This window comes from Talaromyces rugulosus, chromosome IV (genome assembly GCF_013368755.1).
Source record: "Talaromyces rugulosus chromosome IV, complete sequence".
Classification (NCBI taxonomy): domain Eukaryota; kingdom Fungi; phylum Ascomycota; class Eurotiomycetes; order Eurotiales; family Trichocomaceae; genus Talaromyces; species Talaromyces rugulosus.
In genome coordinates, this window is record NC_049564.1 from 1,769,272 (window position 1) to 1,788,513 (window position 19,242).

At 50.1% G+C, this 19,242-nt stretch overlaps 7 protein-coding genes across 7 annotated transcripts; 2 read left to right on the plus strand and 5 right to left on the minus strand.

Annotated features, from left to right (window-relative positions):
* Positions 1–32: 32 nt before the first annotated feature.
* Positions 33–1,096, plus strand: TRUGW13939_07401 (uncharacterized protein; the record flags this gene model as incomplete). Its single annotated transcript, XM_035490542.1, has 2 exons — positions 33–399; positions 456–1,096. The coding sequence occupies 2 exons, from the start codon at positions 33–35 to the stop codon at positions 1,094–1,096; spliced, it is 1,008 nt and encodes a 335-aa protein (XP_035346435.1).
* Positions 1,097–2,520: 1,424 nt separating this feature from the next.
* Positions 2,521–3,285, minus strand: TRUGW13939_07402 (uncharacterized protein; the record flags this gene model as incomplete). The annotated part of the gene is made up of 1 exon (XM_035490543.1): positions 2,521–3,285. The coding sequence occupies one exon, from the start codon at positions 3,283–3,285 to the stop codon at positions 2,521–2,523; it is 765 nt and encodes a 254-aa protein (XP_035346436.1).
* Positions 3,286–8,173: 4,888 nt separating this feature from the next.
* On the minus strand, positions 8,174–10,108 carry TRUGW13939_07403 (uncharacterized protein; the record flags this gene model as incomplete). The annotated part of the gene is made up of 4 exons (XM_035490544.1): positions 8,174–8,796; positions 8,848–9,459; positions 9,604–9,873; positions 9,937–10,108. 4 exons carry the CDS (start codon positions 10,106–10,108, stop codon positions 8,174–8,176), a joined length of 1,677 nt encoding a protein of 558 aa, XP_035346437.1.
* Positions 10,109–10,741: 633 nt separating this feature from the next.
* On the minus strand, positions 10,742–12,627 carry TRUGW13939_07404 (uncharacterized protein; the record flags this gene model as incomplete). Its single annotated transcript, XM_035490545.1, has 2 exons — positions 10,742–12,465; positions 12,531–12,627. 2 exons carry the CDS (start codon positions 12,625–12,627, stop codon positions 10,742–10,744), a joined length of 1,821 nt encoding a protein of 606 aa, XP_035346438.1.
* A 778-nt stretch (positions 12,628–13,405) lies between these two features.
* Positions 13,406–14,426, minus strand: TRUGW13939_07405 (uncharacterized protein; the record flags this gene model as incomplete). Its single annotated transcript, XM_035490546.1, has 2 exons — positions 13,406–14,095; positions 14,169–14,426. The coding sequence occupies 2 exons, from the start codon at positions 14,424–14,426 to the stop codon at positions 13,406–13,408; spliced, it is 948 nt and encodes a 315-aa protein (XP_035346439.1).
* A 782-nt stretch (positions 14,427–15,208) lies between these two features.
* Positions 15,209–15,769, plus strand: TRUGW13939_07406 (uncharacterized protein; the record flags this gene model as incomplete). Its single annotated transcript, XM_035490547.1, has 1 exon — positions 15,209–15,769. One exon carries the CDS (start codon positions 15,209–15,211, stop codon positions 15,767–15,769), a length of 561 nt encoding a protein of 186 aa, XP_035346440.1.
* Positions 15,770–16,383: 614 nt separating this feature from the next.
* On the minus strand, positions 16,384–17,628 carry TRUGW13939_07407 (uncharacterized protein; the record flags this gene model as incomplete). Its single annotated transcript, XM_035490548.1, has 3 exons — positions 16,384–16,499; positions 16,561–16,895; positions 16,979–17,628. 3 exons carry the CDS (start codon positions 17,626–17,628, stop codon positions 16,384–16,386), a joined length of 1,101 nt encoding a protein of 366 aa, XP_035346441.1.
* Between the last annotated feature and the right edge of the window lie 1,614 nt (positions 17,629–19,242).

The window sequence follows — 19,242 nt, forward strand, 5'->3', positions numbered from 1 at the left end:
CTACGCCAACAGGGAACAAAGACTCAAACCAAATGGCATCCTACAAGACAATCCAGTCGTCTCTCTCTTCTCTCCCCTCTGTCCTTCCATCAGACCTAAAAGCCGTGTTTGTAGGTGCAACAACCGGAATCGGACAATCTGCTCTCCTCCGGTTTGCGCGTGCTACAGTCTCCAAATCGCCAACCATCTACATAGTCGGCCGCAACTCCAAAACATCTGCTCCACTAGTTGCTGAAGTCAGCTCAATCAACCCCAGTGCAAAGGTGGAATTTATTGAGAAAGATGTCTCCCTGATCCAAGATGTCGACGAGGCGGTTATAGAGATTAAGAAGAGTGGACTAGACAGGATCGACTATTTGATTATGTCGGTTGGCTTTATTTCCTTCAACGGGAGAAAAGGTACGTCAACCTATATCCAACTTCGAGGATTCCGTATAGCTAATGTTGTTCTTTAGAAACAAAAGAAGGCCTCGAGCCATCAATGACAACGAGATACTACTCCCGCGCGCGTTTTATTCACCATTTCCTCCCACTCCTCAATGCCTCGCCGAATCCACACGTCCTTAACGTTCTCGCCGGTGGCGAAGAAGCGTCCATCGTATCCTCTGACCTCGACCTTAAAGATCCCAAGAACTACTCCATCAGAAACGCGGCCGTGCACTCGGCGACCATGCTCACGTTGACCCTTGAACGATACGCAGCCGCCAACCCAAACATCAGTTTCGTGCATTCGTTTCCCGGACTCGTTGCTACGCCGACACTTAGCAGGGCTTCTGGCCTGGTGGGATTTTTCCTGCGCTGGGTTGTGTCACCTATAGCTATGACTTTTTTTGCCATGAGTGTTGACGAGGCTGGGGCAAGAGCCTTCTTTTACGCAACCAATGCGAGATATACGGTTGACGCGACTGAGGATCAGGCGGCACCCATTCCATCCGGGCTACAAAAGGCAAAGAGAAGCCAGGGAGGCGTGTTTCTCGTCGGTAAAGATAGTGAGGCTGCGGGCAACGATACACTTTTGAAGGAATTGAGGGAAAACGAGACAGAGAAGGTCTGGGAGCACACCGTCCAAGTCTGGAACGCGGCTGTTGGGAATTGAAATTAGAAAATATGTGGCAACATTTTTCTTGTATAATATATATAATGTAACTATATAATACATAATCTCGCTCAAGACTTCATTCTGAATACAGAGTTGTCCATCTTTGATACTTTCAGATTTCCATTCTATTCGTTGATAAAAGCTTCAAGTTGAAAAACTGTGTTTCAGCTCTAACAAATCCTGCTCGTCTGGTGAAACCAGGTTCGCCGGCCATGTATGCGTCCATTCTCATCTCAAGATACTGTTCCATGTCCCAGTTGACCCTTGTCGTTATTGAGGCATTTGTTGTTTCTTCTTGTGGTGTTTGCCAGCGAACGAGTCCCAATCTTCCAAGCTAACCGACGGGGTGAGTATCAAATCCTACTGTGTGGTACGTCTCTTCCGTCTTTATATCCTCTCTGATGGTGAAAATAGATTATTGTGGTGCACAAAATGGCATAAAATTGCGTCGATCGGCTACCACGCTATGCAATGCACAATGCATGCCCAATCCCAATCCTCACACGAGCAAAGTCACACGAATGGATCTTTGTAATTGTTGATGTCGCTTCTCCCTATCAGCAGTATACCATAATGTGTTGTATCATTGTTGTCTTCTCGTCATTTAAGGAGATGTGATTGTTGGCAGGGGTTGGATAACAGCAGATATTGCTCAGGGCTTGTCTATCAAAATACTCTTCACAAGTTAGCAAGTCTTCTCACAATCACACTGGTAATATTCAAGCAGAAATAACTTTCTTGTTCAGCTGTGACTGAGTTTACCTGTCCCCTGACAGAACCTAATGGTCGGCCAGTGCTTTTATCATGTCTCTCAACTCCATTTTGCTCGATCCCTCGGCCCTGTCGCTCGCTGCCAACAAATCTCCAGGTTATTCCATTATCCCCGTCGTCGTTCCGTAATTCGTTGCGTCTTTATTGTCTTGTTGCTGGTTTGGACTCTCAGGGGCATGATGTGGCGTGGTGATCATCGCAGAAGAACACTCCTGTATCGGCTATGACCTCGCGTAGTCGTAGCATAATTGTTGAAATCGTATATGTAGTACGCTGAAATATCGAAGAATCAAATGATATATCTGAGGATATATCTGAGATCATATCTGGGAGCCAGTCGGTGATTGTGATAATGGACGCGAACAGAGTGCGCCGGCTTCGAACAAGTCAACGTTGGCGGCTGCAGGTAGAATCATCCATGAACAGTAAGGATGTAACATGGCGTAAACTTGATATTATGAATTTCATAGACTGATTGAAAATTTGGGCAGGGTGATCTGCCCAGAAAAGGATAGGGGTTGGCTTGGTGACGCTCGGGACGGATTTGAAAGAAACAAGAAAAAGACATGTCCATGTGAAACTCCATGTGAAACATTTGAACTCGAGCTACAAAAATAAAAATACACAATACTCTAAATTTTTGCCAGCCATCAAGCCTTTCCAGACAGCATCTTCACAAACTGACTTCCCAATGCCGTTGCAGCCATTGGGTTGCCTCCACTAACAACCTCCTTGTCCACGGTGATATACCCAGCCTTTTCTCTTGAGCCCTCGATCATAACAGCACCTTCATCTCTGAGTGAGCCCTCAGTCTTCTTGATCTCCCCAGCCAACAGCTTCTCCACCAAGTGTTCCTCCACGTCACTCCAACTGGTAAGCTTGTAGCCCTTGTACGCAAACTCCTTATCCCCAGAATACTTGGTGCTGAGGAAGGCATACGGGCCATGACACAACGCCGCGGTCGGCTTGGACCTGGAATGAAAAAGCTTCAGGATACGACCCAGTTCCGGGTCATCCCCAAGATCGGCCAAGGGACCATGTCCTCCAGGAATAAACACGCCTGCAAAGGTATCCAGCTCGGCGTTGTTGATCGACTTGAACGAACGGGGGTGGTCGAATCCATTGTCGCGTTTCATCCGCTCTATCAATTCCCGTTCAACTCGACGCTCATAGAAATCACCGGCGAAGGCGAGGAGGGATTCACTTTTGGGGTCTGGGTGTGGCTTCTGGCCACGTGGAGATGCAAAAGTGACTTCGTATCCAGAATCGAGGAGCTGCTTGAGAGGTTTTGCTACCTCCATGAGGAAGTAACCCGTGGGTTTCTCGACCTCCTGGCCTCTTTGTTTGCCCTGGGTTTTGGTAAAAGTGAAGGCGTTGGCATCGCTAAGGATGATGAGGATCTTTTTGGGAGCCATTATGTGATTTGTCATTAGTTTAAGGCTACGACTCTTTGATTTTGGTAATGTGAAGAGTAAATTTCATGTCTACTACGAGTTTTAGGATACTCGTCAAGGGTGGCCAACTCGTCTCTGACCACGATGACGTCCTCATGACACGAAAAAGCCTATATTCAGAGATCGCCTCTGCAAAAGCTACTCAATATACTAGTGCATTAGTCAAGTAAATGGACCTATTTCTAATCAGAGACTCCGACCAAGACCGCACCGTTAGTTGGAAGAAAGAAACGCCATTAGCTATCGGTATGCGGCTGTTCGAAGAACAATATCCACCCCGAGCAGCCGTCAGTTTGCCCGAAACGGGGCCCTGCAGGATTCCGATAGTGTGTTTCCAATTATACGACGCTTCTCGTGATCCATTGGCAGATAGTCCCTTTTGCAGGCCCGGTGTCTCAAATTGTTTCCTGAATAGGAAACCCGTTGGCCCGTTGCAAACCCCCTTCCCAGCCACCGACCACGATCTAGGCCGAGAAATTATTGTGACTCTCTTTGAGAAAATAGGCCTGTGGAGATCTAGGCATCATTATGGAGTCGAATGAGGCTGATTAAAAGGGTTCGTCGGCATCCTTTGACACATCGCCCGCGGCGATATTCCAAAAACAGAACATCTGAAACATTGCACCGGTAATCCACAGTCATATCCCTCTTTTTATTGGATTTTTACTGGTGAAAGAAGATTTTCCTGCACGGTACAAAGAGAATTCGTGCAACTATTGACTCATTTGGAGGAGTCGTGACCGAAAAATGTCTCAGTTCAATGAGTCACGAAGTCGAACACCCGGCCGAAATCTTGCCTCAGCTCGGGCATAAATAGGAGAGCTTCCCCCTCCATCCTTCTCTCCTTCTTCATCAACAGCCAAGGGAGCAAGGCTTATCTCTCTCTTTAAAATGTTTCTCTCTCTTTTTACAGATATATGTGACTACATACATATATCTTCCTGGTCATGTCTCGTCAAGGTTCATCGCACTACAAATGATGGCCTTACCTTAGTCACCTACATGTTCTTGGGGGTGTGTGTTCTTGGGGGTTTTTGATATTCTTCCCTTATTGTGAGAATACCGAAAGGCTCTAAAAAGGCGCGCATGAGAGCGCTTGTGAGACTGTTCCGGGGTAAGTTTTCCATCACCTGTCACACTCGGTGTACACCTACTAATATATTGTTGACAGACAGAGATTCAAGTGACCACCGCCAGCATCTGAGGACAGCGGGGAACCACTAATGTCCCCACCTCATGTGGCTGGCTGGCTTCGCAAATCTTGGAGGAACCATTCGACGCTTGCCTCTTCTGGAGTTTTATGACATGTGTGGGGAATACGCCACAGAGAAGAGTCATACGCGTTTGTTTCCGGTGTTTAGGTCCGATGGGAAGCGCAAGCTCAGCAGCAATAGCAGCAGCAGCCTCCTAATCCACCATCCAACCACCCTGCTGGCTATATCCCAGCTGCCACACTCGAGGGATATCCAAGAAACAACCCACACAAACACAACAAGCCACAGTTTGGTGGATGGGTGGCTACCCATGGGTCCATTTACGCGATGGAGGTCACCTTACCTCTGATTTTACAGATGACAGCACCTCGACTCAGGGCGATAGCCCGGCTAGCACTGCTCTCGTTCGACCTGCCTTTGTGGATCAGGCGTCTGCTTTGTATATTTCAAAATACGAGAGCAGCACTGGTCCCCACTTTCATGAAACATTTTTTGTCTGCTTTGTGTGTGCATCATGCCAACATAAGAGAGGCGCCTGTTGCAAGGTGGAAAACCACCCAAAACCACGAAATAAGGGACAAGCAGTCTGTTCATGAAAAATTTATTATCTGCTTTGTGTGTGCATCATGCCAACATAAGAGAGGCGCCTGTTGCATGGTGGAAGACCACCCAAAGCCACGATAATAGAGGACAAGCATACGTCTCGGAGCTACCCCGTTTTGCTTTTCCCCAAGAACCTCATTCACCTGTCACCCCCCCCCCCCCCCTCCCCCAGCAAGAGGTGATTCCTATCTTTGTTTAATTTGCGATCCGCCTCAGGTCTTCGGGACGTCCGTGGTATTCAGGAGGCACGTCAACGAGCAACACCAGCCTAAATCGCACTTCCACTACAGGATATGTAACAGGTTTAGACATGTTGGCGGTGGATGGTGGTGTACTAGCACAATTGGTACCGCTGGCGTTTTTTACAAACATTTCGGCCACATTTTCAAGCGATATTATTCCCAGTGGTATCACGTTATCGATATTCTTTCATAGCCTCTTTATGCCAAATGCTTCGAAGCAACAGCAGGTATTTCGACATACCTATCATGGCTCGGGAACTGGTAGTCCAGGACTCATTCAGAGGACACCGGAGAATCAGGGAATTATCTCGGGATCTAAAATCAACCAGAGGCAGTTTATGCTTCTCCGGGTGGCGAGGAGACAAACGCCGAAATCGAGTTTTTGATCATGACTTTGGCAGGGGAAACTGGGCGTTTTGGGTTGTTGTGCCCCAATACTGGAACAGTAGCATGACTCTCTTGAGAGTTTCAGGTTCCACAGAGTTGTGATAAGATTCTTCCGACTTCACGAAAATTTCGGAACGACATGGGTACAAAGTACCGATGGTGGAGGACAATCATTGGCAAGGAGCGAGCAGTGGAAAGAATCCCTTAGTGATTTTGTGTTTTATGGCATGGCTCCGAGTACGTCCGCGTCGGGATCAACTCCTTTATTTGGCGTTGTACTAAAGCCTGTTGTACTAAAGCCTGTCGGAAGTGATGAGCAGCGGTTCTTGTTACGAGAAAACCCAATCGTGACCCGCTCACCATGAGTGCTGAAGTCATCGATGGAATCTCCATAACGGAATCCGATGTTGAAAGCCGATGAGAAAGACTTTAGCAGTACTTGCCATACCTTGCCCTGTTCCGAACAACGGGAGAGAACAGCAACGCGAGATTGGAATTGCGCATATTATGAGATCTGTGACCTGCAGATTCGTCATCTCACGGTCAATGCTGAAGTGATGAGTTTGTTTCTGTGCTTCTTGCATTGCACGGGATTTTGGATTTGTGGACATGTTTCCTTTCTTCAACAACATTGTCCTCTCCTCAAATTCCGACTTTGCTATGTTTCTGAGATGGTTCTAAGCTGTGCCTCATTAGTGGTGTCAGAGTCACAGGAATGCAAGAGTATTGCCCACAACATTGCAATACGGCGGATCACGAGTGACAACCACGTGGATGGTTTTAGGGGCAAAAAAAGGCATAAGACTTCCCACAGTGGCGAACCATCTCCAAAATCATTACCGGATTTCGAAGATGCTTATGTGAAGTTCAGGCTAGTCGCCGCAATCGAAAAAATTTCACAGTCTCTACTCACTATTCAACCTATAGTGCGTTGACCTCGCAATTTGTTATGTTTCTTATTTACACAATGAACATAACCGAGGTATCAATATCGTTTGTTTCTTGTCTAGAGGGCGATATACGAGACAACCGACTCGGCGAACACCAGGTCCAGTGGGCAGTAGAAATTTACAGACAACTCATTACACAACTTGCATCATTTCAGAAGCCGGACTCTTTTTTTATCAGATCTCTTTTGTCGAATACAAACGCGATTAAACAGGATATTCCATAAACCATGTCGTGATATACTCGCGACAAAAACCTTGGTCATGTGTGTGAGAACGAACGACAACTATCATCAGCAAGTCCTAGTCATATGCGGAAGAACGTGGTGTCCCTGTATGGTAGTGCCCATTGGATATAGGGAAGTCGACTGAAAAGACAAAACCGCGCCGTAGCGCCTATCTGTTTTCCGATTATGGGAGAATTGAGCCTGGGAGACAATAACTCTCTGTCGATACGGATACTACCGTCGATGTAGAGTGTTTGTCCCCTTCTGTCAAGAAGAGTTCCTTGGCAACTGGTTCAGCAACAACAGCTGCAGATCGATGCTCTCACCATGGAGCCGATACTACATGGAGGCCTCTCTAGAGGCTTTCCCTTTCTATGCTTTCGATCATCTCAGGCAGCAGTCAGGACTTTCTAACGTCCAGTCTGCCTGCAGGAGAGTGGGAAAGTCGGAAGAGCGGCAACGCCATCGGGTGTAGCACTCCAAATGGACAAGGGATCAGCACATGTCCTTGGTAGTAGCTAGAATGAAGGAATGATACTTCTCCTGGTCCGGCTGAAATGACCTCTACATGAAGAAGGACTGCAGGAGTCCGGTTACACCATCACCGCAAGAGCGGCCTTTCTTTGGGGGAGATTTCACTTCGGTCTTTTACAGCATAAGAAAAACGAAGGCCGCCAACTATGGCTTGCTTTCCGTCGCTCTTTTCGATGGCCTCGTTACACACACTGTCGCCAGTATAGCAATCTTAGTCTTGCCTGATTGGTAGGAGACGCCGTATTCCGTCAAAGTTCGCTGGTTGCAATATTCCACACTTTGAAACCATGGTTGGGGATTATCTGCCACTACTCATAACTAGTTGGGGAGATGCCCCCCCTCCTTTTTTTTTTTGACTATCTTGAATGTAGAGAGGTCTCAACCAAATATCTCTCTTTCTCGGGTGCCGAAAGCACCGCCGCAGAACCCAGGGAAAGTCTGGAGGAAGCCTTTACACTATTGTAACGATAAGGACTGTGGATTCTGAAATAGAAAGAATTGCAGTCATAAAGAAAAGATACAAACACATACACATACTTTTATATAGTATAAAGTGGTTAAACCACCTTCAAATAGTGAAAATACATGATTGAATACTTTCATCGTCGAACAATGTAATGCATACTGTCATATTTTCACACTGAGAATAACAATAATCATACAGCTTATGATCAACAATCCTATAGACCAACTAATTACTCAGCAGTCTCCTTCTCCTTGACACTCTCCTTCTCCTTCTCACTCTCCTTGACATCCTCATGCACCTCAGCAGCATACAAATCCGCCAGCCCCAACTCGCGATGAATCTGATCAATCCTCTCCTTATCCGCCGCAGCAACACCCTGACTCCCAAAAATCACATCCATCTCCTCGAGCGTCAACTGCTTTGTCTCTGGCACAAACACCCAGACAAATACCGAGCCCAGCAGCGTAATCAGCCCAAAGAAGATAAACGTGCCATACGCCATACCCGTAATCATATCCGGCGTAACCTGCCCAACAATAAAATTATTCATCCAGTTGGCGCTCGCGCCCAACGCGATTCCGTAGGGCCGCGCGCTCAGTGGCCACACTTCGGCCACAATGATCCATGCACAGGGGCCCCAGGACCAGCCAAAATTGGCAGCGAAGAGCCACACCATGACGACGGCTGCCCAACCCGCAGACTGGTGGGTCGGCCATTGGTGCTGGTTTTTGGCGAAGATGACGGCGATGATCAGGTGGCAGACGGCCATGGCAATGGCGCCGGAGATGAGTACGGATTTGCGGCCGATTTTGTCGACGTAGAGCATCATTGGGATGGTGGTGACGAACATGACTGTAGAGACTTAGTAAGAGATATCGAGATAAATGTGAAGAAAAAACGTACCGATTCCCACGACACCGGTGGCCAGCAGCGAAGTTGTGTTTGTGGACATGCCCAACGCTGCGAAAATTGTCGGGGCATAGTACAGCACCGCATTGATGCCAGTCCACTGCTGGAAAAACATGGTCATCGTAGCCACAATCACGCGCCGAAACATGGGCATTGTCTTGAACAGCGAGCCAATAGCGACAAACTGCAGTTTCGCCGTATTCATCGCCGAGGGCTCGGACAAGTGCGGGAATTTCTCAGCGATGGAGCGCTTCTCAAACAGAGACTGCGCTTTAATTTCCAAGAATTCAAGCTCGACGGCCTCGTCGTTGCGGTCTCCACGTAGCTGGGCAATCACCTTGCGCGCTTCCTCCTCGCGGCCGTGGTGTACCAGCCATCGAGGCGAATAGGGCATGAAGATCATGCCGACGAAGAGCAGGATGGCAGGCGCCAGCTGCAGACAGAGGGGCACAAGCCAGGCGGCGTCGCTCTGTCCGTCGCCAGTGCCGCCAATGTAGTTTGTTCCGTAGTCGATCCAGAAGGAAATCATGATACCGAACTCGATGGAAAATTGCTGCAAACCGACTAGCAACCCACGGATCTCGGGAGGAGCACACTCGGCATTGTCTATAGAAATCAGAAATAAACTTCTTAAGTATAGGAGATGGGGATATTACACATTGGAACAATCATCCTAGCACGAGTTAGCAGATCGAGTTAGCAGATCGTCTCCAACCATACATAGCTAAATTCAAACTCACGACAACGAACCCACTCCCATACCAGTAATAAACCGACCAGCCAAAATTGAATTGGCCCCGGCCGAGGTCACTCCCGTGCATTGGATGATGACGCCAACGATAAAAACCACGGTGTTAATCAGGATCGCGTGCTTGCGACTCAGCGTCTCAGCAAGAAACCCAGAGTACAGTGTCCCGAACCAGGCGCCCAGCTCGAGGATTGAAGTCAGCCATCCTTTCTTGGTCGAGTTGGTGGTGTATTCGCCCATGTGGTTTCCAAAGGCCGTCATGGTCAAGACGCCTATCCCGGAGGAGCAATTAGTACCGGACACATACATCAATGTTTGAACAAGAGAGGCCATACCGCTAAAGACACCCTGGTTGTATCCATACAACAGCCCACCCAGACACGCAAACATTGCAATGCCGACAACGCGCAGATTCTGAAAGACAGCCATCGGCCCCGACGAGCCAGCAAGGGCCAGGCGGCGCTTGAGGGCAGCATCCTCGGCATGAGAACCAAGAACAGGAGCCATGACAGGAAGCTAGTTATCGTCAATTGGTTATAAACTGCGATGAATCGCGAATGAATGGCACAATGGTGATCTGTCCAGGAACCGAGTCAACTGACACTTGGCGAGGGAACCGCCCGGCTATATATGCGCCAGAGGAGGATTGCATTTTTGCCGTTTCATCACTGCAGCTAATAGCTTAATAGCTAGCCATCTGGCAGACTCACGGTCTCCAGAGAGACCATTGATAAACCGTGACGAGACATTCAGGCTGAATGCAAGAGTGAAGAAGGCTTTCCTTCCTGACCGGGGAAGGCGCGCGGGCTAACCCCGCACTGCAGGCTGACTCCACGGGGAGCCCGGTTAATAAGGGTTGCGGCGCTAGCGAGTATGCGGCATAGTTGATATTGGGAAATTATTATACCACGGGTTGCATCTGCCCGGCTAAAGAGGGCGATGCTGTCACGCACATGGCCGGGAAAAATCTGGAAGATTACAGTCTGCGTGTACCTACATCTACAACCATAGACATGGTAAAATAAGCAAGTATTGACTAGTATTGACTTGAATTAACCTAGGCTCACAGCCTGAATGTATATACACAACATGACTGCTATCAGAACTCATTCAAACCCCCTATCCGTCCGGCATATCGGCCTAAGCCGCAAGAGCAAGCTCCTTGAGCTTGGGGAAGTTGGGCGTGCCGTGGCCGGTGACAGGGTCCCAGCCGGTGGTGGCCTGCCAGCTGGCGCCGTCGATGACTGCGCCGCCAGGGAGCTCGGATCCGTTGAAGCGGGAGAAACCATTGCAGCCGCTGCTGCCTCCAGTGGTCACGTCGTTGAGACCAGCGTAGGCCTTGCTGTAGATCCAAGGGTTCAAGAAACCAAGGGTAGACTTGCCAGCGCGCAGACGAGCATCGTTCAGAAGAGCAATGATGGCGGCAAAAGCCGGTCCAGAGGCAGAGGTGCCCTCGAACTCACCAATGCTGCCCTTGTCGTAGACAGCAAAGTTGACACCCTGCGCAGACACGTCAGGGAATCCACGGCCAGATTCATTGAAGATTCCCTTGAACTTGTCAGCCAGTCCGGATGCCAAGTAGCCCTTGACAGCATCGTCCTGCCACGAGGGACGGGCCCAGAAGTCGGAGAATCCACCGGATGAAAACGCCGCGGCTGTCTCGTTCCAGTCCTGAGTAGCACCGACCGAGGTGACCCATGGGCAGGAAGCCGGGAATTGAGGCATAAAGTGAGTGGTGTTCTTGCCGTCGTTGGTGACACATCCCGCGCCGACACCCGAGTCGCCGGAAGAGAAGATGACCGAGACACCACGGCTACCAAGTTGCTTGTACAAGTCGCAGACGGTTTGAGCATACTTCGGGGGGATCGTCTGCTCGTCCTCGCCGTACGAGGTTGAGATGACCTGAGGCAATTCGTCGTTAGACAACTTCAAGACACCCTTCAAGAACTCGAGGTAGGGCTCGTTCTGGTTTTGGGACTCGTCGGGCTCGTTGATGTCAGGAACCAATTTTCCAAGGCCGCCAGTCGAGAATTCGGTGATGGGGAGGGGAGCTGCCAGGCCCAAGATGTACTGGAGATCCAAATTGGCCTCGCCGCTGTCATCGGTGTCATCATTCTGCTCGTTCTTTCCGCCGTTGAATTCAATCACGGAGAAGTTCTGTCCAGCGGCCCAAGGAGCAAATTTCTTCTCGAAAAGTGCGAGGTCAGAATAGCGAGCATATTCCTTGAGGTAACTGGAAAAGGCAATCTTGCTGCCGCTCTTGGCGTCAGCCGTGTAGTTGCCGATTCCGTACTGCTTCTTCAAACAGGTGGGAGTCACAATGGTACCGCACTGGTCGCTAGCACCGCCGGTCTTGATACCAGCACGGTGGCCCTGGAGAGCGCTGAGGCGACTGCCTGTGAGCTCCTTGGCGCGAGAGGTGGAGTGCATAGCATTGACCGCGCCGAAGCGGGTGGTGGGCTGGATCATGTAGATGTGGTCCGCAACATCGTCAGGGACCGAGTATTGCAGAGTGCGGAGGGTGCGCACTCGGCGCTCCTCGCTGGTGTACCACTGGAACTGGGTATCGAGCAGCTCATTGGCGACACCGACGGTGGTTGTGAAGTCGACCCAGTCGGCGTCCTGGACAATATCAGTCACGCCAGCGGACTGCAGCCAGCTGACGACCGACTCAACGGCCTGGCTCGAGGGGAGCAGCATCTCCTTCATCGCCTCGTGAGACTGGAAGTGTTGTCCATACTTGGGGTTTCCGGGAGTGGACATGTCCAGGACGGTCTGCTCGAAACCGGCGGCGTCATTTTGCTGGAGGGCGATCTGGAGGCGGATCTTCTGGGCACTTGCGGCATTGCTAGTGTATTTCCAGCCTATATAGACATGTCGGTCGTCAGTAAACACGATGAATGTAGACAAAGAAGGCAGTGTGACGTACCGTTTGGAGTCATCCGTAGTTTTTCGAGGACCTCGCCGGCAGCCGACGAGGCCAACAGCGACAGGGCTGCGACGGAGAGGATATCACGACCGAACATGATGGCTTGTTGGGGTCAAGGTGCTGACTGGCATGTTGGCTCCGGGGGTCGCGGGCGTCTCTGGGATTAAGTAGCATCTGGCTTGCGCCAAGGCATTGCTGGCAATTCGCACAGGATCGCGTGCTGCCATCTCCAGTACTACTGTCAGTGTTTCACTGCTTCACGAGCATCGCCGCAATCGATGGATTCAAAAGCAGTGGCTGGCCAGTAGGAAGCCATCGCCCCTGGAAAGCCAAGGGGCCAAGCGGCGCCCAGTGGAGCACTGCAGGCACAGATCGCCAACAATAATCGGGCGAGAATTTAACTAGGGGCCAGGCCTGCGTCGGAGAAGAGTTGTCGCTGGAATTGAGCTGTATTGACACGTTGAAGCGTTGAGCTGCTGTGAAATTAAATAGAGAGAGAGAGAAAGTCAAAGAGTGAAGTTAATGGGAGAATGTGGTGAAGAAGCCCAACCGCCGAAGGAAAGAACGAGGCAGCAGCGGTTTCAGCCTCGGCGCAACCCAAGACGGGCTCCCCAATCTTTGCCCGCGCCAAGCGAGTTAGCACCATGGCGATCATGTCGCAGTGCATTACTATTTGATAAGCTTGTTGCATCGATCCATATATTCTCTCGTATCGGTCTTGGAATTTTACTCTGAATCTGGCAGGTGCCTCTTGACAAAGTGGGATCGCAGAAAATACAACACAACATTACTCAGTGATACAGGCAGGTCTCAAGAGTCAGAAATTGATTGAAGTGACCACCGCAGTTCGCTAGCAACTACACACAGACAGCTCATTATGCAAGCAGTTTTCTAAGCGTCGTCTCGACATCCTCCGGTTCTCGTCCCAGTGTATCTCTCAGCAGCGGCGTCACAACACTGCACTCGCCATTCGCAATAGCCGGCCATGCAGTCGCCCACTTCTTGCTCAGGTCCTCGCCATGATAGGTCAGGTTTGCTGGGTTTTGTGGTTGTGCCGTGTACTCGTCGACAGAAACTTTCTTGATCTTGATATCCGACTTGCCAATGATCTTCCCCAGGATTCCGACCACCTCCGCGAGCGTCAACACCTTGGGCCCCGTCAACAACAACGTCTTGTTGAGATATGGAAACGCCAGCGGGTTATGCACATAAGTGGCAATGATCTTGGCCGTAGCTTCACCGAGCTCATCGCGCTTTACCCATGCGACGCCTGGTCCAGACCCGTCGTGCGGGATCTTGATCTCGTCGACGGGTGCCGCAGGATCGAAGAATGCAGTGTAGATGGGGAAGGATTCCGAGTACAGGCCCTCGCGAATAACTGTATACGTGAAGTTGGGGTGAGCTGGGCTTCGGGCGAGTTCGTCCAGGTAAGCTTCGGTATCGAGATGCGCTTGCATCACCAGGGCTTCCGACTCTTTGCGGAGGTTTCCGCCGAAGGCGAGAGAGGAGTAGAAGATGTGCTTGACGCCACTACGAATAGCGGCATCGATAGCTATGCGGTGAGCCTGGATGAGAAAGGTGGTGGTCAGTTACCCCCCTCCCCTACTTGTATTCATTCTGTGTAGATCAAAAGCGCACCTTGGATCGGTGTTCGTGCTCGCAAGAGGCATAGGAAATCAAAAACAGCGCGCCAATTCCTTCAAAGACGCGCTCCAACGTCGACGGGTCGTCATAGTCAGCGCGACGCACGACTGCCCCCTGGCGACTCTCGGCAGCGAGTTTGTCGGGGTTGCGAGCGATGAAGACGAGGTTTGACGCAGGGACGAGCGGGAGAAGATGCTGCACTGTGCTGCCTCCAAGGCCGCCAGACGCGGGGAATACTCCGACTTTGCTCATATTAACAATTGACACTAATATATGTTTATGTAATTGAAGTTTTTTATAAACTATTCACTGGATGAGTTGAGGTTTTGGTCAATTTATACCCACGGTCAGTCACAAATAGTGTCGTCATCACTGGCGGAAAAGCGACAAACTTAGTCACAACTCCGCAAGCATAACTAAGCACAATCTATGGCCATTGATAAGGAATAAATTACCTGGGGATTAAAATCTACTTGCAGGAAATAAGAGTGAATTGACTTGACCCCTAAATCCCTGAATGCCATGAGTTGTCAACTTGTCAGTGCAACCGTGATCGGATACTATTTGCGACTAGTCAGATAGTAACGGATTGCTGCTGATTTGATCGGCGGCTTAGAAAAGGATCGGAGCCAGGGTAACGGTAATACCGCACAATACAATAGAATACTAGAGAACACATAGTAATCCGGTAATACACGTCAGATTCTGCTGACCCCGGATTTCCGCTGTTTCACTAGAGGCTCCATCGCTGCCCCACTAATTACCTCATGTGGCACTGAAGAGTCACAGTGATTGGCTGCGGATGTCGGTGCGCAGGTAAATATAGAAGACGGAGTGAGACATGATTTCAGATTTCAGTAACTGCCAACAATGACTCGTATTTAATATTTCGCTCCTTCCTGCTTGTCTCTCTCTCTCTCTCTCTCTCTCTCTCTCTCACTTCTTCTCATCCACAGTTGTCACGTCTTTTTCCTCTTCATCTTCCTACAAACTCGTTCAACCAGTCAATAATACAATCAACAACAATCAACAACATGTCTGCCGTCACCACCTCCCTCTCCTCGGTGGTTTCCACCACGGCCACCGCCTCCATCCCAACACACTCGTGCGCCGTCACCTACGAAATCCCCACCCAGGACGCCGCCTGCGGTGCCGTACACTCGGACATCTCAGACAAGATCATGAAGCAATGCTGCGGCGACGCCGACATCGTGAGCATTGACGGTGGTTGCGCCTCATACTGCCTCGCTCAGGGCAAGGACGTCGGCGAACTGTCCAAGTGCCTGTACTCGAACGGCTTCACGGGCAACAGCGTCTACTGCAACAAGCCCCAGACCGCGACGGCTACTGGTACGGGTACGGGCACGGGCACTGCTACCAGCACTGGAAGCTCTGGCAGCACCGCAACTGGCACTGCGGCGACAACGACGACGACCGGCACTGCCACGACTTCCGGTACTGGGACCGCTACAGGCACGAGCGCCACTGCGTCGACGACCACCGGAGCTGCTGTCCCCGTTGCCAAGGTGTCGACCGGCGGCGTGGGTGTTTTGGCTCTCCTGTTCTGCTCGGCTCTGTTTGGTGCCATGGCCTAGACGTGGCTTTTGTTTTTGTGGCATACATGCCCAAAAAAATCACAGTGGAAATACCAATGTTTGATAGAAAATGGTCTGGTACTTGAGCAAGTGACGGTACCTTTGTGATATATTACTTGTTGTTTTTATCTTTTTTCCTTCTTTTGTGTACTTTATTATATCCCATGAACACAACAATTTATTAACGATTAAATATATTTCAGAAAGCAAAACGTTTTCATACTCGCTCATTCCACTAAACAATGTGTCGATCAATCACATGATCCTAACCTAGCCCTATCAGCCACAAACACACATACTCGGTGACCAAAATGATCCCCTGACAGTCCCTAAATAATAGATTTAGGCATTTACGCATTTCAATGTTTGTCACGGACAGATTATATCCCATCAGAAATAAACCTCATTATTTAGATTAATCTCCTTCCCAATACCGAGATAACGAAACGAGCGTCAGTCTAATCCAGTCTATATAGTAGTTGATCACCCCAATCCCGATATAAATAATAAAACGAAAAACGAAAAACGAAAACTGAAAAAAAAAGTCAAAACGCCGTGCCTAGTCTATCCCGATATTAATTCAAAATTTCGCAGCCTTGATGGCAAAAGAAAAATCACTTTTTGGCCTCGGAGCCCACTGGAACAGGCTTCTCGCCGAGAGCACAAAGTCGGAAAATGTGCCGGGGTTTGGCACCGTTTTCGTCGTCAAGATAGTCGACAACAGCAGAGTCTGAACGTATAATTAGCCTACGAGCCGAGAAATTAGTGTTAGTGCCAATGATTCGACTTACGCATCGTCGAGCGATTGTCAAACATGACAATCGTGCGCGGCTGCCACCGAACACGAGCCTGAAAATCATGGCCGGTGATCATGTGCTGCATGAGGAAATCCTGCAGCACTCGGAACTCGGGCTCCTTCAGGCCCTGGATCTTCGTGATGAACTCGCCATTGATGAACAGGCATTTCTCGCCCGTCACGGGGTGCACGCGCACAAGCGGATGCACCGTCTCGACCGGGTCTTTGCGCACCAATCCACCCGTCATTCGGGCATGGTTGATCATCCTGGACGACGAATGAACGGCCTGGAGTCCATCGATAAACGATTGGAACGTGGGGGATAGGCGCCTGCAGGTACGGGGGGAAAAAGCAAAAATTAGCTTGGGGAACCAACATTTAGTGGCTGATGGGAAGCGACTAAAATAACTCACTTGTATGCGGCGTCTGTCGCGGCAAAGACCGTGTCTCCACCAACATCGGGTCCCTGCAGTAGACCCAGCAAGACATAGGCCGGCGGCTGGATCTCATAGCTGACATCCTGGTGCCACAGCGTGGTCGTGGTTCGCTGTTCCAAAAATCGGTTGATCTCATCCGCATTGCCGTCACGGTGGATGATGTGGAAGCCAGGGTAGTCCTTCATGGACCCTGAGATGGGCTGGTAGTTCGGTTTGCCGAAGTGGCGCATAAAATTGTACTGCTCTTCAGGCCCGGCATCGATCAAGTCCTGTTCTGGAAACGCAACCACTTTGCGCTCGGCAATGAGGAGGGCGAGCTCATCTTTGGCGGCATCGGACAGATTGTTCAATTGCACACCTTCGACAATGCTGCCCATACAGGGCTGGATGTCCGTCACCTTGGTCCCGGACACCAGCAAATTTGGCTTGGACTTGTCCTGCACGCGCAGGGCGGGGTCCTCATAGTCAAACGGACGCAGCGGGTCGAACCACACTTTGTCCCAGCTAGGCAAATATTTGGGGTATTTGACATTGCCTTCCAGGTCAGGAGAGACTGTGACGTAAGGAATATTGATATCATAGCTTATCGGCTTCTCAGCCTTGGTAAGCGTGACTGTTTCGGACATGGTATGACAGGGCTGTTGGTCTTGTGAGTGGTTCACCGAAGGGGAGGGGGGTGGGATGGGTAGAAAATAATAAAGTAAGCTGGCGAGGTTACCGCGCGAAAAATGAAAAAGAAAAAAAAAAAAGCGATCGAGCACAGTCTTGTGACGCGCTCAGAGGGACTATAAATCCCTCAAGGGACCCAGAGCATATTTTAGGGGAACTGTATTATTGTTCTCACCAAGCAAAAAGATCTCCCCACTCAAGGCCAATCAGCAACCCACCAGCAGCACTGCTTTTCCCACTTGCATTCATCCGGATGGTGTGCTGCCAGCAGCTGCAGCGCGGCTTATACTAGAGGGGTATATCCAGACGGACAATCTGCTAGTTTCGCGCACACGAGGGAGCACAGAGGGAGAAATCAATGGTATCGACCATATCACATGGAGAGTAGCCTCTCCCTTGTTGATCGATGAAAATGGCGGTCAGCACAACTATGACGACCAACCCTACAGAAACCGTCTGCAAGTGGTAGAGAGGAGCCACAAATCGGAGCAATTACGACATGTCCCAAAGCCCTTGCGACTATCCCGAGGTTTGCGTGTCAGAGCTAGTGGTCATGACTGTTGAGATGGTAATTTCAAATTTCATCACAGCGACACAGCAGCGACGGCCTGCATGAGCGATACCGGATCAAAGCACGAGATAATATACCGCTGTTCCGGGATGATGATAACGCCATCGAGAGATAAAGGAACATGCAAATATGCAGGGGCCTGATTGGTGGCCATATCCCTGTCAATAGCGCATGCTGATGCGTTATAAGCTCCTTCGAAACGAAAAGAGTGCAGTTGTTATCAGACAATCACCATCCCTGCCCACGTTATGAGATGTGGGCCGTGGAATGCCGTTGGAATTCGCTAGCCTCCCCGCCGGGATGGCGATTCGCAACAGGCCTTTGTCCTGGAAAACTTTATTGCACCTGAGTGCCAAATGGGAAATGAGCGGGCGGATTATTGTCGTTATCCTTTGCGAAAGTTTGGAACGGCCGGGGTAGCACCCGGGCTTTCTCCATCATTGCTCATATCAGCCATAGTCCTCGGTGTTTCTCCGTCAGATGGGCCGTCCTCAAGCCATCGAGATTCGACACCTCGCATGCGCCTTGGTGTTCATCGATAACGTTATTAAAATCGCAATTTGTGCGCTATGGAACCCACCACGATGACAACCCGTTTTTTACGAGCGAAACCCACAAGGTGCTTGCCGCTGGACTAGCGACGGACCGCATTCCCGAGCCAGTTTCAAACGGACCACGGTTGATTGACTCCGAGAGACTAGCATGACTAGCAAACCGCCAACATCCTAGATTTTGCCCCGTGAAGTTTGGAAAGCACGATGGCTTATAGAAGGCGCAATGTGAAACAGCCAGGACGATCACTCAGACTGGGATACCTTGTATAGCGGCTCGGCTAAGCTGCCGGACTATGTTATGGGAGATAATCCACCACAGATAATGAAACTTGGTGCCCGTTGGAACTTGTTAGTATCAGTCATAATAATTAACTAGTTGCGTGCGAGCGACAACCCGCAGGTAAGCGGAGGCTAGTTCACTTCTCACCGCTTGCTCAAGGTGAGCC